Genomic DNA, 18,768 nt, shown 5'->3' with positions numbered 1-18,768 from the left:
ATTCCTAGTAATTAAAAGCATAACAAGTACAGGATTCTTATAGTTATGAAACAGTATTTATAGCTTGGGAGTTGCTGTTGGATAGTTACCATTTATCACATTTCAAACAATGGAATTTTACTTTTTAGCAACATTATTTACACAATTTCCCCCTATATTTAAATTAAGTCTAATGTAAGGTGTTATGATTTGCTGACCTCTAGTGGTAAACTGTGCACTGTACAACAAATTTCAGACTGAAAACTTGCCAAAAGGGGTGTAAAGGTGAAAAACGTGCATTCACCCTAATTTTTGCTGTTGCGCTTTGGTTGGCCTCCACAGTGCACAAAGCTTGTTGAATCACTGCCTCTGTCAAGAGAAAAGGGTGGAAAGACAAGGCTGAGTTTGTGCTGAATGCAGAACTGGATTATTAGTCAATATCTATCAACCTCTTTCTCCCTTAACACAAGTCTCATCTTTTCCTACCATTGTCTGCCCTGTTCAATAGCTTTTGTTAACAGCCTTCCCCCACCTGCTTACTCACTAGCCATGACTCCTGCCTCACATGTCATCATGTGTCATAATATAGAGGGGCTGGTTTCCAAGGAGACAGAGAGGCTGAAGGATGCCTACTAGAAAGCAGGTGCTGGTGAGGCACTTTACTAAAAGGTGCACATTCCTTTGTCCAAATATATGCTGCGAATGTGGATTAGCTGACCAAATAGACTTGTGAGTGCAAAGTAAAGTAAGACAAATGATATGTACGAAATGATAAATGACATGTATGAAAAGGGCCGCTGGCACTGTGGTAGCTATGAAGCAAGGTAGAGAGACCTCTTTGGTGTCTAGAAGGTAAGATTTCAAAGGGCAAGAAAGAGGAAAATAGTGATGTAAAACACAGGCAAAGAACCAAGAGTGCTCCAATTGCCAAGAGACTTGGCATTTATTTATTTGATTTATATACAGCCCTTCCAAAAATGGGTCAGAAGTTTGAAATGGGAGGTTTCTAAACTTTGAAGTTTCAGATGCAAAGCTTTTGAGTTTCAAAATCTAAGTTTTAAAGAAGAATGCCAGATGTAAAGCAACCAATTCCAGTGCTTGAGGCTATTTACCTCTTTCTCCACTCTTAACTGGTTGACACTGACAATTCAGGTTAAGGTATGAGTCTTCTGGTCAAGGGTCTTGTTGCTTCTAGGCTTGTTCACACGATCATTTGGAGGTGGATAGAACTCCAGACGAGCGCCTACCCTGACAGTAGCACACGAGCAGTGGCTCCGTTTGGGTCTGCAAACCCAGGAAACAGATTATCAAGGCAGCCACTGGGTTCATTTTCGAATTCAGCATCTGCAAGCCCCACCTATCCATGGAAAGTCCTCCAAGGGTGCCTCTGCCTTCCCAGCATCCTTTGCAGTGCCAGCAGACTTGAAAGCTTTATGACATCAGTGGCTGCCCTCCAATTGTCCATGGAGGAGTGGCCAACTGGCCCTACCCAGCACCTCCAATGACTGTTGCTCATGTCTATCTTATGTTTATTTTTAGATTGTGAGCCCTTTGGGGACAAGGATCAATTTTATTTATGGTTGGGCGAGTTCAGTGGAGTGGGTCTCTTCCAGCTCTGCCCTCCAAGTTTCATGATCCTACAGCAGCGCCACCTTGAGGGTCGGGGAGGAGGAGTTGTGGTCATCTATTGTGAATCCATTCTCCTCTCCAAGTGCTCAGTTAAGCAATATCAGACTTTTGAGTATTTGTCCCAGAGGGTGGGGCCTACAAGATAGGATGGGGATTCTGTTGGTGTACCACACCCCACTGCACCTCAGTCTTGCTGCCTGAGTTGGTGGGGATGGTCTTGGAGGTGGTGCTGTGGGACTTCACTGTCCATGCCGAGGCCCCCATAGTAGGAGCAGCTCAGGATTTCATGGCCGCCATGACAACCATGGGCCTATCTCAACTAATATCAGGTCCTACTCATGTGGTGGGACATACGATAGATTTGGTTTTTGCCAACCAGAGACTGAGTGAGCTGCAGGTGAAGGAATTTGATAGAACTCCTTTGTCATGGACACATCATCATCATGTGGGGTTTTGTTTGACTGCTTCTACCAACCTCTGTGGGGGTGGTGGACCAATTAGAATAGTCTAGCCCCAAAGGCTTATGGAGCTGCACAGTTTCCAGACAGCCCTTGGGGAGTTTCCAGCGTCCAGAACTGGTGACTCTGGAATGTGGAGACAGCCTGGGCTATTGACATGGTCACTCCTAAACACCCTCTTCAGCTTGGTGGAGGCTGTTCTGCTCCTTGGTGCTTAAGGCAGTGAAATAACTCGGACGATGGCTAGAGTGATGCTGGAGGAAAACCCATAATGAATCTGACCAAACACGGGCTAGAGCCCATTTTCATGACTATTCCGTGGGGTGAGGGGGGGCAGCGAAGAAACATTTTTTTCTCCACCTCCATTGCATCTGCCCAGTGTAGGCCAGCAGAGCTGTTTCATGTGACAAAGTCACTGCTTCATACAGGCATCCACGTGACGGGGGAGGAACTATCAGCAGCCTGCTGTGACCAGTTTGCTTGTCACTTAGCAGATAAAGTTGCTTGCATTTGTGATTTGGACTTCATGATTTTGGCAGTTCCAGATGTGCCTGGGAACCATCTGGTATGATTGTGGTGGATTCTTTTCAGTTAGTGCAGCCTGAAGAAGTGGACAAGATCCCAGGCAGTGTGCCATGAAGTACTCTGGACCCTTGCCCTTCATGGCTAGTAAAATCTTCCAGGAAAGGAACAGGTAGGTGGTGCTTACTAAGGGAGGACAAGATGCCATTGAGCCTCAAGCAGGTGGTGGTAAGACAACTATTTAAAAAGCCCTCCCGATTCCACCAACTTTGATAACTATTGGCCTGTTTCAAATCTCCCCTTTTTAAGCAACGTGAAAGAGTATGTGGTGTCTGGATACCTGAAGGACCGCTTGACCCCAAGGGTTTCTGCCCACCCAACAAGGTCACCAGAAGCCTTTGCTCCGTGTGCCACTGTTGAGACAGACTAAATTGTCATGCACATGGGACAGATCCATCTCTGTTGTTGCCCCCAGGCACATCTGTGGCTGCTTGTAAAAAACAACAATTAAAGACCTTCTTATTTGTTCAAGCATTTACCCCTTGGAGGCTGCCAGCTCTCTCAGCTTTCCCCCTTCTTTTTGTCTTTTTTATGGTTGGTGCTTTATGGTTTTTACTGTTTAACTGATCTTAAGGTATTAAAATGTTATTTTTATAGTATTTTAACTCTTGTAAACCAGCTTGGGATGCCTTCTGAAAAGCAGTTATGGCATTTCTAAAGGGTTGCACCCCCCACTGTCCATCATTCAAGCCATTTGGAGGAAGTTGCCCTTTGCCTTTATATACCAGGAGTATTACCCCCATTTTTTTCACCTCATGTTATAACCCCAGAATGGCTGAGCAAAATGTTCTTAAAATGCATATGATGGTAGCACATTATGGTAGCATTAAATGTGTGGACGTCCAAGGAGATAAGTCTGCCACTTATTTAATGTGTTTTAAAAAAACAACAGGTGGACTGATCTGCTTGAACACCCACACATTTAATGCTATCATCATGTAGGAACACCATATGAAATTTTAGAGCTTGTTGCCCAGCTATTTGGGCATGATTAATATTTGAGTTTCTTACTGATTTTCATGGGGAAATTATGATTTAAGTTAGACATTTGGGGGCAGCTCTCCCTGTAGTATCCCACATTCATTGTGCACATTTGCTCAATTGTAGATCTTCCCCTGAAGGGGCAAAGAGTGAACACAAGGGGGTGTCATTTGGCACCCTGCCTCAGGGTGACACAGAAGTCTTGAGCTGCCACTGTTCAGACAGCTTCCACGGATATCCATGTGGGTGTGCATTTCTGTCTACTCTGATCCTGATTAATACAATAAATTACATAATATCCATCTCCTTTTGGTCATTGAAGCCTTGATCTCACTGAGGTGGGTAAATCTGTCCTCGGGGCTTACCATTTCAGACTGCAGGTGGAGGCTCAGATGACTGAATGTTGTATTCATTATAAAAATAAATCACCCAGAAAGAAAATTAGCACAGCAGGGCAAACATTCTAGCCTGATCTTCTCCCTGATATGCAGTACCAGTCTTCTATGTGGAAGGAAGCTTTTAGTCTCTAAGAGTATTCCCATTGTGAGCTCCCACTTGCAGTCTGAAGTGGCTCAGCCCAGAGGCTTACCACTTCAGTAACAATTAGGCCATCGGTTGACATCCAAAATGCCAACACTGAATCTTTCCTGTTTCCTAACTATTTTTTCAAGTATTGTAGCTAATCTTCTAAGAAGCCTAAATCAATTCATGTAACTTACCAACTCGGAAGCAAGCATATGCTCAGTGGCTGCCCTACAATTGTGCAACTTCCTCCCACTACAAACCCATGAACGGCCAAGTCCAAGCAGCTTTTGGAAATACTGTTTAAGAACTATTTGCTTGGAGTCACAACTGGGGCTCACGGTTAAATTGGAAAATTCCAATGAATGTGATTAATGCCTCAAGCTTACAGGTGGTGTTGGGCTAAAAATCTAAATAAATCATTATGTTCTTGTTCCTTTTCTTTCCTTGTTCTCCCTTGGTTTTGGGTTAAGTATGAGATGGACTTGCTTCAGAATGTCTGCAATTATACAGCATCAAGCACACTTGTAGAACTACCTTAAGTAGTATGGTATTGAACTGCTAGGTTTGTAATAAATACATATACTTAAGCACATGGAGGGTGGTAAACATTTTGAAAAAGCAAACTTATCAAATCTGTAAATTACACAAAAATCAGTACAACTCCCAGAACACGATTACAGTTTCTTGACAATTCAATTTTGGTGTTATGGTTTTCTATGCATATGCACATACACAGGAACTTAAAAGCAAACATTATACAACACAAATGAGTCCAGCCTTTGCTCTCAAAAGCACATGGTGCTCAATATGATCCATGTAGGAAGATTAAGCAACATTGATGTAAAAGTCTTGAGCAATTTACAACAGTTCACATATTAACTCCAGAAATGAAACCGCATAGAATCTGCTAATTATATAAAGGCAAAGAATCAACATTTTAAAAAATGCAATAGTTACAAAATTGGTTTTAGTATGCTGTACATTACTTTAAAATAGTCACAATAATTCTTTCCAAAAGGAACTATGTGAGTGCAGAGTGTGTAGAATGTGTCTTTGCAAAATTACATTTTGTAAGAAACTCAGCTTTCATTTTCAAAAATAGCAAGCTTCTAGTGCTTGTGACTGCAAAGATATGCTTGAAAGTGTGCAGATAATGCCTGATGAAATCTCAGAAGACAGAGTGGCAGTTTAATGCATTTTGCTGTGATTGGTGGCAGAGTTTCAGTGCCCTGTATAACTCCTTGGCCTTCGCAATGACACGCAGAACCAGGAGAAATAATGCAAAACATTACTAACGGCAGAAATACGCAAATCTGCTTAATTTGAATCAATTATACAGGTTGTAGAAAAACTTTTCCTGGCATAAACACAGTCCTGATTATGACCAACTGCAATGTTCTCAATTGTATAGCTTGCTATGTAGGATAGAATGAGAACTAATAAGTACTGCAGAAAAATGGCAGTGCTTGCAATGACGACCTCCTTGATCAGAGGACATTCCAGGGTAGCTGTGGACAGGGGAAGTTGATGGAAATGTGTGTTTGGGGAGAGCAATATAAAGGCCTCTTCCCAGTTCTTCATGGGATTGCAACCCAGCAATCTGTCAGTGTCAGTGTCTGACCAGGAGAGGGATCTTGGGGTTGTGGTGGACAGTTCGTTGAAAGTGTTGGCACGATGTGAAAAAGGCCAACTCCATGCTTGGAATAATTAGGAAGGGAATTGAAAATAAAACGGCTAATATCATAATGCCCTTATTCAAATCTATGGTGCAGCCACATTTAGAGTACTAACTGTGTTTAGTAATTTAGAGTTCTGGTCACCATTCCTCAAAAAGAACATTATAGAACTGGAAAAGGTGCAGAAGAAGGCAACCAAGATGAACAGGGGCCTAGAGCACCTTCCTTACGAGGAAAGGCTACACCTAGGGCTTTTTAGTTTAGAAAAAAAGATGACTGAGGGCGACATTATAGAGGTCTATAAAATTATGCACGGAGCAGTATCACTGAAATTAATAGGACAAGTGAGTCATGACTAGTCTAGATGCTGCCCACAGTCACGAGGTGAATGTGACAAGCAAATGTTTGCAGAGACATTTGTCAGACAGGTAGAATCACAGGGAACCAGGACTAGCTGCGGATTCCTATTGAGTGTATACTCAAGGATAAACCCAGGGTTTCCAGAGTGATGTATGAAATGGCCCTCTCTTTGTTAAATCAAAAACATGATTTTAAAGATCCTTTTAAGGACCAGATACTGTATACAGGACAACTTTGACCATATACAAATGGCTGTAGTAGGCAAAGTTCTTTTTACAGGGCATCTTAGCCCCTGCTTGCTCAGCAGAGAATAGGCAAGGTGTGCCACAATGGAGAATATACTGAGGCACCTCTAGACCTTTGCAGTCTCAAAAGGCATATCTACATTACCAATTTAAAACAGTTATATTGCAGTTTAACGGTCGTTGTTGTCCCCAACAAATTCTGCAAATAGTCATTTGGTGACAGTTTTGAGAAATCTGTTAAGAGATCTCTAGCTCATGTCTTTCAGACAGAGAACTAGTTTCTTGGGGAAAGTGAATGACTACTTATCAGTTTATAAATCTGTTGTGTAGATCTGCTGAATGAGAACTAGCATGAGGAAGCATGTAGAAGCTTCCTTGCATTAATCAACACTAAGATGCAGCTTGCTCTATTCCTGAACATGCTTATCCTTAAGCAGATTGCTGGTTGAGAGCTTATTTATTTAAAATATTTATATCCGGCCTTTTCAAAAAACACGAAGGCAGCTTATGACAATATAAAACAAATCAAAGATTAAAAACTAAATCTAGAACAGATAAAAGAAGTCAGCAAGCAACATCTACTAAAATGGCACAGAATGAATAAATTAATACAAATTAAAAGCCACCTTAAAAAGTTGTATTTCAACCCTTTGGCAGAAACAGGAAATGGTAGGTTCGAGACAAGCCTCCCGAGGCTTACAAGTGGCGTACATGAAGATTAATTCATTTCACCATCACAACATTTCTTGAAAGTAGGTTAAAGTCAGAGACCGAGGCCTGGCTTCATAGGTGAGCAAAGACTTGAACCTGGGTTTCCCAAGTGTTTAGCCCAGCACTCTAGTCACTTATACTGCACTGTTTGTATCACACATAGTTATTTGGTAGAGGACCTGAACTAAGGCACTTCTGACAGCATAATCAGAAAATAGTTTTATATTCTGAAGACAGGAATGTGATAGTGATGGTCATCTTCAGTCAGAAGACAGACTTCATGCCAGTCTCTCTGGTATTCTTCCATATAGGTTTCTTGGAAATGTTTTGAATTAAATTTACAGAGCCTATAAACCATTATCTTTACTTCAAGAGAATATCCAAGGAGAAACATTTCAACCTGCAGAGGACAAAAAATAAAAACATTGTTCTTTACGAAAATGTAAGTATAGTATATCACTAAATGTAAAAGAAACACACTGATAAAAGAAACATTTGAATGTGAATATTACATTGATTTTGAATCACATCAGCATATAACCTCTACATAAAAAAAGTAAAAGGTAAACTGTGCTGTCGAGTTGGTTTTGGCTCCTGGCGACCACAGAGCCCTGTGGTTGTCTTTGATAGAATACAAGAGGGATTTACCATTGCCATCTCCCATGCAGTATGAGATGATGCCTTTTAGCATCTTTCCTATATTGCTGCTGCCCAATACAGATGTTTCCAATAGTCTGGGAAACATACCAGTGGGGATTCGAAACGGCAACTTCTGGCTTGCTAATCAAGTCATTTCCCTGCTGTGCCAAAAGCAACAGAAAATATGACTAAATTTTAAAAAATGGGGATCAATGGAAAAGTTTCATCATTTGTGTATTTTGAACCTACCTTTTTGTTACATCCCACTCCCACCTTCTGTTTGTCATAGCTCATGTAATTTTAATATTCTGTATGAAGTAAAAAGAATGTGTACCTGAGATAATTCTCTTTTTTTAAAAAAAAAAAACTGTAACACAGGTAATTTATAACCTATCTAAATATTTTTGCAAACCTTCAGAGATGTAGTATTCCTTTTACTTTTATCAAGAAACCTTGCACTACCAAGGATCAGTTCATATAAATGAGTCCTCTACTTGTGTGCTTCCTTCTTTCATTGCACATTCCCTGTTTAGGGGTTATTTATAGTTTTTTCAGAAATACAGTTTGCCATTACTTGTGAATTGTGCTTACTCGGCAAACCAGGACTGAAAGTAATAGCTTGATTTTGGTTTGGTGAGTTTGTGCAAGTCAGAGTCCGTCCACTTGGTTGCAACAGCAAAGCAAACCACGTTTCCCACAAAAGCAGAATACCTTACTCAAGTGGAGTGCACAAAGGGAGGAGGAGAGCGGGAGCACATGAACACAAGGCACATTCATGTGAACCAACCCAGTGTCTGGTCAGGATGCTGGTGCTGAGCAATATTTTGTGTGATCTCCCACCATTGTTGATTTCATGAAAGTGCTATTAAAAAGACCAGGCTTTCCCAATTTACACACCACAGCTATAGCATCTTGGTACATGTTTCTTGGGATCTCATCTCTCTTTTCTCTGTTAGTATGATTTTTCATTCTTCTTTGTGGACTATTGCATGTTAGAGAACTCTGCTCAATTTTACCCTCAGGTTCAGAAATTAGCTGGTGGTTCACCCTGTAGCCCAAATTAGCTGGTGTTCATTAGCCAGTGGTTCATCCTGTCACCTAAATGGCTAAAGCCCAGTGTATCTAAAGGACTCCCTCCTGCTACATAAGCCCCGCCATCTATTAAGGTCATCTGGGGAAGGCACCGCTCACCTTGAAGTGACTCAGGGTTGGGCCTTCTCTATAATCACCCTTCAGCTTTGGAATGCGCCTCCTTGCTGGGAAAAAAAAGCTCTAACATCTCTGGTGACCTTTAGGAAGACCTTAAAAGACACACCTGTTTAACCAGGCATTTTGCCGATTTAACTGTTTTAGCTATATTGTTTTAAAATTGTTTTATAGTTCTGTTATTTGTCAACAGCCACGAGAGCTCATGATTTGGTGGTTTAAAAACATCAAACAAACAAAACAAGTTGCCCTCATCTCTCTCACAAAGTCTACACCATTTATGGACAGTTCGCTCCAGTCTTTCAGAACGGTCCCTTTCACGTATCTCTCCAAGTATCATTCATTTTGGTTGCTCTTCCCCCCTACACCAATATATATCAATCCTGAATGAAATGCTCACTTTGCTCTTATTCTGCTAAGCCTCCATCTTCACCAGCCCCTGAAGTTTATTCAGGCCACATGAAATAAGTGAAAAACAGGAAAAATATTCAATACCTTTTTTTTTTTAAAGTCACACACATGATTTTGTGCTGTATCTCCAGAAACCCAACCCAACCCTACAATTTCCCATAGGTCTGTTTTGGTAGCCAACCATTCAATTTTACTAACCAGTTTTGATACTTAATGGAGTTCTCAAGTACTCTGCACAATATCCTTTACCCTTCCCCATGACTGACAGAAACCAAATAAATCATGCAATCAGGTAAGCAGAATTCAGGTTACAGAATTCAACTACTCAGATTCTGATGTTTGTTTTTAGTGCAAAGTAAACATAGTTCTAGTCTTAATAACAGATTTCTTCATGTGGACCAGAAGCATATTAACCTCAGATAAGTGTAGTAGAATTTTAAGCATTTATCAAATGCTCCAAAAACTTTGCATTTCTCTCCAGTAAAAAAATTACCTGATCAAGTCCTCTTCTGTCTCCTATGGAATTGAGATGATTCATCATGTAACTCAAAGGGTCCAAAGAGGTATCACACACAAAAAGGAGGTTAAAAAACCTTGGGATGCCCTCTTGCTTGTTGTTCAGGCATTCATAGGCTTCTATTACTTGGTAGAGCATGATGAATTTTACAGCTTCATACAGCTTGTGCTCCATATTTTCATCAGCAAAAAGGGCACTGCACAGCTTCCCTCTTTCATAATGGTCTTTAATACAACTGATTTCCATCCACTACAATGTAAAGAACAAAAAAAGTTAGCTTGTTATGTCTAGGATGATGCTAGAAATAAATAATTAAATATTAGTCATTTTATTTGGCCAAAGTATTTGGGCTACTCCTATGTATCATCCAGTCAATTCCCAAGCACTGTAACTGCCCCCTACAGTCAGGCTGCCAAGTTCTAAAATAACAAATGATACCCCTTAAGCTAGGCTTGCATAACTTGTGACCCACAATTAAAACACAGCTCACCAGTCATGTATTGTTGCCTTTAGATACTTAATCCCTCCAGTTTTTCTAATCACCAACTGGCAGCAAAAGTAGGAAATTTATCGTCATCCTGGTGAGGCACCATGTGCGTCTGATAGACTGCATTTAGTTTGGTGAGTTATAAGTTGTGCGGGCTTGAGTTAAGACAATTGTGGGGGAGGGGGGAGGGGAAGGAGTTAGAGGCTGCACTGAAACACTGATGAACCACTCAAGAAGATTCTGTCTCTGACTTTCCCAAAATGCACTGCTGCAAGGGAGGATGCTTCGTGCATGGAGGGAGATGGTGCTGAATACTATCTTCTTCACTCCTAAACACCAAGACAGTAGGCTGAGTGAGAATATCCTGCTGGGAATAAAGAGAATTGGCCTCAAGATGACGGTGGGGGGGGGGCGCAGAGAAATTAATGAATGCAATCCACAAAACAAAAGGGAAATTACCCTGCTTTCCCATGAGGAGAAAGGGCAGCACAGCTGGGGGTAGATTGGCGGGACACACGGGAGTCGACACAAATCCCTTTCTATGTTTTCTCCTCACACTGTTTCCCAAGATAGGGAGCCTTCACCCTCTCTCTCAATAGCCTGTTCAAAGATATTCTTGGGCAAACACTATATATAGATATTAATTGTTTAACTCATGTATCTAATGCATACGGAGCCCACCCTTCAAGGCAATGTACACCCTGTGAAGACAAGTGAGAGGAAGGGGTTTCATAGTTAAGAGGATCTGAACTCAGTGCTCTGTCCTATACCACACTGGCCTTTCCAAGTTAGGCATGAGAGAAAAGGCATTTGGGGTGGCCAGTCACCCTAAGAACACATCTATACGATACATGTGTGTGTCTCAGTGAGAAAAAAATTAAGCCAGTCTGTGAAAGGGCATTCTCAGTATCCTCACAAAATTAAAATTTCCACAGTTCCTGGAGATTAATAAAGGAAGACAGCTTTAAAAACTCCAATGTTTTGACTCGAAACCGGCTGTTTTGAGTGTCTCGAGCTCAAAACAAAACACCCTTTAAATAAAGTGTCTGTTTTGAGCTTGGAACAAAACAATCCCATATGAATTTGAAACATTTCGATGTTTCGAGCAACATTTTGGAGGCCTGTTCTTCCCTTGCTGACTGGTTTTCTTATTGTTTTTTTTCTGATTTACTTGCAGTCCTATGGGGGTTTTGGGAAAAGGTTATAAATACAACAGCAGGGCATGCACATACCTCTTGCCTGTGGGCTCCCCAGCGGCATCTGGTGGGCCCCTGTGTGAAACAGGATGCTGGACGAGATGGGCCTTGGGCCTGATTCAGCAGGGCTGTTCTTATGTTTAAAACCACCTGCTTACCCATTTCTTTTGTGGGTTAGGTGGTAGGTAGCACCCAGCATGCTGTACTACCCAACCCACTTTGGTGTCTCTAGGAGCTACCCACGAGGAACAAGAGGTGTTTCGAGTTTCCCTATTGCTCCCTATGGCCGAAACACTTGAAACTTTCCATGTCTTGTTCCGTCGAAACAACCAAGTTGACTGCTGTTTTGACGGAACATTTCAGCTATCTGCATTTTGTTTCGAGCTTGAAAGAAAACAAAGAATTCATTTCATGCAGATCTCTACAATAAAAGGTGTCTTTTTGAGATACTGAAGAAAATTTCACTTCCTAATACAGTAGTACTAGACCAAACATACTAGACCAAAAATATCCTCCAGAACGTATGCCTTTAACTTCCAGGCCAATAAGTTAAAATTCATCCTCATCAATGAGAAATTGCAGCCCTAACATATTTCTTAGTGCTGGCATCAGAGTGACTGTGAGTTATTCCCTTTACAACTCCATAGTAATTAATATCTTACTACTCACCTGATTTTTTAATGTTTCAATACATTTACGTAATTTCCCTAAAGTATTTGAGCCTGAATACTCTTCTGGTCCAAAACTATATTGCTGGATCCAGTTACAACCTTGTGAATAAAGAAGTTTCTCAGGGAGCTGGGGAAAAAGCAAGTACAATTTGAGCCACTATGAAAAGGTTCAGTGAAAAGCTTGGATTTTAAACTGAATGAAATCTGCAAGGAAAACATGCATCTTTTAGACAAGAGCATGAAGAAAGGAAGTGCAAGTCACCCATATTTTGTTTCTTATTTTGATAAGCTAATGTGGCTCTTAATTCCAAGTAAACATGTTTCCAGATCAGAGTATGCATTCAACTTCTCAGAAAGTATGGGCAGGTAGATTGTTCTAACACCCTGCCCACATTCATCATATTGCCATTTTACAAATAAAAACTATACTTTGAGAACACGAAATGGTATAAAATCAATCCTCTTACATATTAAAATTTGTTTCAGGACACACCTTTAGGACATCTGTTGCCTTTGTCCATGAGGGAGGAGGAATACCTTGGCTGAATATTTGGAACAACACTGCTCTCAGCACAGAATAATTATCTTTCCTGACTTGTCGTACATATTTCACATGGTGTTTCCAAAATAGCTCTTCATAAGCCTAGAAAAAATACAGCGTTAACAGTGAATACTATTTCTTCAATTCTGCATAGGAACAAATGATTGGCTGGGGCAGAGTTCATTTGACAGGAACTCAGAATGTAAAATGAACATCCTAGGTTAGTGTTGTCAAACTCAAATTGCACGGTGAACCAGATTTGATTCCAATGCACCTCCAGGGCAGTGTTCTCTCTAAATTTTTTCATCTGTGTGCGGAATGAGTTTTGTTCTGGGCAGGAGTATCAAGGCAGAGTGTGTGCACATGCATTCAGAGTGGGGCCTTCCAGATTCAACCTGAGCGGGATCTAAAATTAATTGAGTGGACATCTAGAAACCTGTGAGTGTGTGCATGCCTTAGAGGGAACACTGCTCCAGGGGGCCACGCCCACCTCACGCCACCTTCGTGCCCCCACCCCGCACCTCCTGTCTTCCTCCTCCACCCTCTTCCTCCCTCTCTCTTCTATTTACATCAGAATTTGCTCAAATTTTGAACAACATACTTCCCCGTGAGCTGCAGACACCAAATTTTGCATGGACAATCCTGCCACTTAAATTAGCTGAATGCACTGCTTTTTACACTAGAATATGCTCAAGAGGAGGTTAATTTTAAAAAAATAAATTCCGAACATACTTACCTGTGACCTGTAAATACCTCAGCCAGCCAACTCGCTGGCTCTCCCTCCCCACCTGCCTCTCCAGGCCTGCCTCAAACAGTAAGCCTCTGCTTCCACTTCTGAATGGCAGTGTTTGAGGTTTTGGAGTGTGGGAGGCGCAGGGGCGAAAAAGCATCGCTACAAGAAGTGCGGCAAGGGGGAATGAGCACTTTGGAGAACAGGAGAAGCACGACAGGGCAGAGGACAAAGAAGTGCCACAGTGGGGAGAACACATGGAGGGGGAGGGGTCAGGAGTGCTCTAGCAGTGGGGAGAACAAGTGTGGTTACTTCTCGGCCGCAGCAACTCGGCCAGCTTCTTGCTGCCCTCGCCAGCCCGCTGCTTGCCTCTGCAGATTCTCTGTTGTGGTGGCAGAAATGGTCTCAGCTGTGGTAGCTTCTTGCTACCCTCTCTGGTCTGCCACCAGCCCATGAAGTTTCTCAGTGGTGGTGGTGGCAGAAATGGTTCAGCGCTTGGGGGCAGGAGAGTGTGGCCTTGCGGTCCACAGGCCGGGACTTTGAGAGCCCTGTCATAAGTAGTTCTTCTGTAGGATAAGGTGAGATGGTATATCTTGGGTATCATTAAGAGCAGCAGAATGGGGACCGTCAGATGTAATAAGTGGCACAATTCTCAATGAAATTAATAGGAGTTGTACAAGAGCACAGTAGTTCTTGCTCTGCACCTTCTCCAGTGAACCTTCAGGAGAACTTACCAATGTTTTCCAGATGGTGCACCATGGTAATTAGTGGAAAGGGGGAGAAAATTCTGATTTTTTACTTCAGGGAAGGAATACTTTGTAGCTACTGGACTTGAAAAATGCTGTAAGCATTTCTAGAAGCTTGAGAGGGGTTTTGTCTGCTTGAAAATACAGGTCTTGAACAAATCAGGTCTGGCTGTCTACCCATGAGGTAGTCTTGATCAGAAGACGACAGCCCTGCTGGATCAGGCCCCCAAGGCCTATCTAGCCCAGTATCCTGTTTCACACAGTGGCCCACCAGATGAGGGCATGCCCTCTCTCGTGCTGTTGCTCCCCTGCAACTGGTATTTGCAGTTGCCTCTGAGGCTGGAGGGGGCCTATAGCAATCAGACTAGTAGCCAATGACAGACCTGTCCTTCATTAATTTGTCTAATCCCCTTTTAAAGCCATCCAAGCTAGTGGCATCACCACATCCCATGGCAGAGAATTCCATAGATTAATTATGCACTGTCTGAAAAAGTACTTCCTTTTGTCAGTCCTAAATGTCCTGGCAATCAATTTCATAGGATGATCCCTGGTTCTAGTGTTGTGAGAGAGGGAGAAAATTTTATCTCTGTCCACTCTCTCTACTCCATGAATAATTGTATACACCTCTATCACGTCTCCCCGTAGTCACCCCTTTTCCAAACGAAAAATCCCCAGATGCTGTAGCTTGCCTCACAAGGTGCTCCAGATCCCTGATAATCTTGGTTGCCCTCTTCTGCACCTTTCCCAGTTTTACAGTGTCCTCCTTAAGATATGGTGACCAGAACTGTACACAGTACTCCAAATGGGGCCACACCATTAATTTGTATAAGGGCATTTTAATGTTCACATTTTATTTTCAATCCCCTTCCTAATGATCCCTAGCACAGAATTTGCCTTCTCCAGAGTTGCTGCACACTGAGTTTCTCAGTGTTGCTGCACACTTTCAATGAACTGTCCACCTCGACCCCAAGATCCTTCTCCTGGTCAGTCACTGACAGTTCAGACCCCATTAGTGTATAGCTGGAGTCCCCCCTTTTTGGGGGTCCCTGCTTTTACGGGCCTCCGAACAGGTTTGAACACTGGCTGCTTCAAAGGTGGGGTCTGTGTGTGTCTGCCTTTAAGGGTGGGGGAGGGTGCGCTTTCCCTCTGCCAGCGCTCGGTTTTCTCAAAGTCCATCAGGGCGGCAGGGAGGCACTGCCGCCTCAATGGACTTTGAGAAAACTGAGCACCGGTGGGGGAGTAGCGGAGGGCAGGGTGAGTGCACCCTGCCCTGCCGTTAAAGGCAGACACCCCCTGCCTTTGAACGTGGCCTGCCCGTGCACAACCCTATCTTGCAACAGAAAACTATGTTGTGAATGAACATACCAAAATTTGCTGCAATCTTTCATGGCCCCTTTGAACGCTGGGGAGGGTTGAGCTAGGTTCCACAAACACTGTGTCCTGAGTGTTAGCGTTAATTCTGATATGCCACCCTACTAGGCAGATATTGCATTACAATAAAGTTTGCATTTTCCTCCCTGCTTTAAAAACAGGTGCAAGAGTAAAACTACTATTTGAATTTACAACACACAATTCTAAGCTGAATGTGAATAGCATATTTCATTTGGGTGTCTCTGTGTTGAACAGGATATAAAAAACAGCAAGCTGAATATTGCTCATCCAACTTCTCATGCTGTCCCTGTTTTTATGCTTAGAAGCCGAGGAATTCTTACCTCTCTCATTTGTATGGCTTGCTCCGTTTCTCCTTTCCACTCTTTTGCACAGTAACCAAGCAGATCAACTTCAGCCAAAATACTATGGCTCTCTAAATCAAATACAGGTATTAGTTAATAAAGTGAATCTGTCTAAAAGTATATAAGGAAATTCTAACAAAACAAAACATTACTTGTGAATTTTCTCTGCAGGTATCGGCTGCACCTGAAAGCCAGACAACAAAACACAGTCAGAGAACCTGCAACAAGTAAGCATTTAAACATTTTAATTGTTGCAAACTGGTTGGCAGGAGGTTCAGGAATAAGTATTTCATCATGCAACATGTAACTAACGTTCTTCAGTACCACAAGAGGTAGTCATGGTCAGTAACTTAGACTAGAGATGGGCATTAGGTAGCTCAGTAGCCACTGATAGGTCCGTTCTCTAGGCTTTGGGGCTGTTTCTCCTTCCCTTCCAGCCATTACTGCAATCTGATTGGCTGGCTGAGTGAAGGCATGACTGTGCTAATCTCTCTCTGTTGCTCTAAGAATTCGGGGGCCTTTTATTTTCTCTCCTACTAATTTCTCTCCCATTTCTGCCCCCACAAAGCAGTGCCTCTTGCTCCCCTCCTGTCCTACAGTAAAATTCTTCAGGAATTCAAGGGTTTTGCTATTCAAATCCCTTATTCTGTCAATGTTTGTACAAATTGCCATTTTGTGACTGGCTTCTTCTCCCCAAGCCTGCTCCTGCCCCAAAAGTGGCTCCTGGAAAACTTTAAGTTTTCCCACTCTGATTTTAGATAGCTTTTTAAAAAGCATTAGACAAATTCAAGGTCTGTCAACAACCATTAGCCATGGTAGCTAAACAGAACCTCCAAATGCAGGAGCAATATACCTCTGAATATCAGATACCAGGGATAAACAGAGAAAGGCCATCATTTGAAGCCAGCGTGGTGTAGTGGTTAGAGTGCTGGACTAGAACCGGGGAGACCCGAGTTCAAATCCCCATTCAGCCATGAGACTAGCTGGGTGACTCTGGGCCAGTCACTTCTCTCTCAGCCTAACCTACTTCACAGGGTTGTTGTGAAGAGAAACTCAAGCATGAAGCACACCACTCTGGGCTCCTTGGAGGAAAAGCGGGAAATAAATGTAATAATAATAATAATAATCCTCATGTCCTATTGGCACATTTCCAGGGATACCTGGCTTGCTACTGCTAAGACGAGAATACTGAACTAGATGAACACTGGTCCGATTCAGCAAGGCAATTATGTTCTAATGTTAACTATTCCAGCCCAGGTAGAACCTACCATTTCAACAGATGAGCTACATATGTACACAGTTGCCTGCAATACCAGAGAGCGACAGCAAGAAGAGTCATGATTAAAACAATCTGTTCCTTTGTAGCTTGTAAAATGCAATAGAAGAGGTGGCTGATGGCTCTGCTCCAAGACCGTACTTCATTCTATCCTAAAAACAGAGGAAGGAATTGTTGACCTTTACTGTACTTACATATTAGCAATGTATATATATTTAAAAATGAGAATGTTACTAATTTGTCATCATCCTGATCAAGACTACAATAGTAGCCCTCACATTTCTTTCAGCCTCCTCCCAGACACATCTTACCTTCTCTGTTTCCTAGAAAGCATACAGCAACAGATCACCCTTATGGACATTATCCAATATGGAGAGAAATCAGACAGCTATTTACTTCCAAGATTATTATTTCTATTTCAGGTACTGCCAATTGAACTTTCAAAATCTACTATAGGTAGATGGCAAAAAAATTTAAATCTCTTTATTTTTGCCGGGAAAAGATCTAGATTTCGTACCAATGCATTATATAGGAAAGTACAACAGGGCGGTATTGGAGTTCCAAATTTAATGGCCTACTATGAAGCATCGCATCTTAGGGATATTCTGTGGTTAATAGCTGACCCAGAAGCTAAATACTGGGTGGAGATGGAAGTTCCTGAAGAACATATCAGTAATATCAACAACTTAGTACTGATATTTGAATTTACTAAGAGCTCTAAATCTGTTACAAATCCGTTTTGAAGAACTACTTTTAAAATCTGGGGGATACGGCATAAAATTTTTGCCCCCCCCATATTCCCCCTTGTTATCCATTTGTAGTCATCCTAAATTTCCAGCTTTAGACTCACCCTCTAGATTACTTGGCATCTTTGGAGGTGTTACAAATAGATTAAAGGATTATTTGGATAAGCCAATTGATTTAGAACCAATTCGGGAGAAGTTTATGAATAAGCATTACTCTTGGTTAAATTTTCTTCAGTTTCAGTCCTTTATTTTACATCTTGATATAGTTAAGCAGGCTAATAGGAATTTGACTATGTTTGAGGAATTAATATTAAAGGCTTCAGAAGTTTCTAAGGGACTTATTTCTAGATTATACGATATTCTAATAAAGCAAACATCTGATCCTTTAATTGGCCTTGTTGGCCTGGGAAAACGACCTACAACAAACTATTAGCAACTCACAATGGAATGGAATACTGAAATGTAAGCCGGTGTTTTCTACCTCTTCCCAAATTAGAGAGAACTTTGTTAAGCTTTTTCACAGGTGGTATTTGACCCCTTATAGATTATCCCACATTAATAAGAGTATGTCCCTGTTATGCTGGAACGGCTGTGGAAACAGGGGAACATACTTCCATCTATGGTGGTCTTGTCCCAGTATTTTTGGCTTTTGGACAGAGGTATTTTTAGAAATGGGTAAAATTACACAACAGAGGTTAGATGAGAGACCAGAGCTGGCTCTAT

At 41.9% G+C, this 18,768-nt stretch overlaps 1 protein-coding gene and 1 long non-coding RNA gene across 4 annotated transcripts in view; one reads left to right on the top strand and one right to left on the bottom strand.

The window, feature by feature from the left end:
- The first annotated feature begins 597 nt into the window (after positions 1–597).
- On the top strand, positions 598–4,586 carry LOC128322023 (uncharacterized). Its single transcript, XR_008305477.1, has 2 exons — positions 598–708; positions 4,301–4,586. It is a non-coding gene; the product is annotated as an uncharacterized LOC128322023 (long non-coding RNA).
- Positions 4,587–4,748: 162 nt separating this feature from the next.
- OTULINL (OTU deubiquitinase with linear linkage specificity like) overlaps positions 4,749–18,768 on the bottom strand; it is a 30,031-nt gene continuing 16,011 nt past the window's right edge. For 2 of the 3 annotated variants that reach the window (XM_053242699.1, XM_053242698.1), the window contains exons 2-8: positions 17,292–17,451; positions 16,176–16,207; positions 16,003–16,094; positions 12,767–12,916; positions 12,272–12,400; positions 9,896–10,168; positions 4,749–7,546 (exon numbers count right to left, since the gene is read on the bottom strand). In XM_053242699.1, the coding sequence (XP_053098674.1) occupies positions 7,367–7,546; positions 9,896–10,168; positions 12,272–12,400; positions 12,767–12,916; positions 16,003–16,094; positions 16,176–16,207; positions 17,292–17,362 (927 nt within the window). In that variant the 5' untranslated portion in view covers positions 17,363–17,451 and the 3' untranslated portion in view covers positions 4,749–7,366. Of the gene's footprint in view, positions 7,547–9,391; positions 9,431–9,895; positions 10,169–12,271; positions 12,401–12,766; positions 12,917–16,002; positions 16,095–16,175; positions 16,208–17,291; positions 17,452–18,768 lie in introns of all 3 variants that reach the window. The other variant, XM_053242700.1, reaches the window with a different exon arrangement.

The sequence above is a fragment of the Hemicordylus capensis genome, chromosome 4 (genome assembly GCF_027244095.1).
Source record: "Hemicordylus capensis ecotype Gifberg chromosome 4, rHemCap1.1.pri, whole genome shotgun sequence".
Classification (NCBI taxonomy): Eukaryota; Metazoa; Chordata; class Lepidosauria; order Squamata; family Cordylidae; genus Hemicordylus; species Hemicordylus capensis.
The sequence above is the reverse complement of the archived record's forward strand: the minus strand, read 5'-3'. Positions and strand labels throughout refer to the sequence as shown.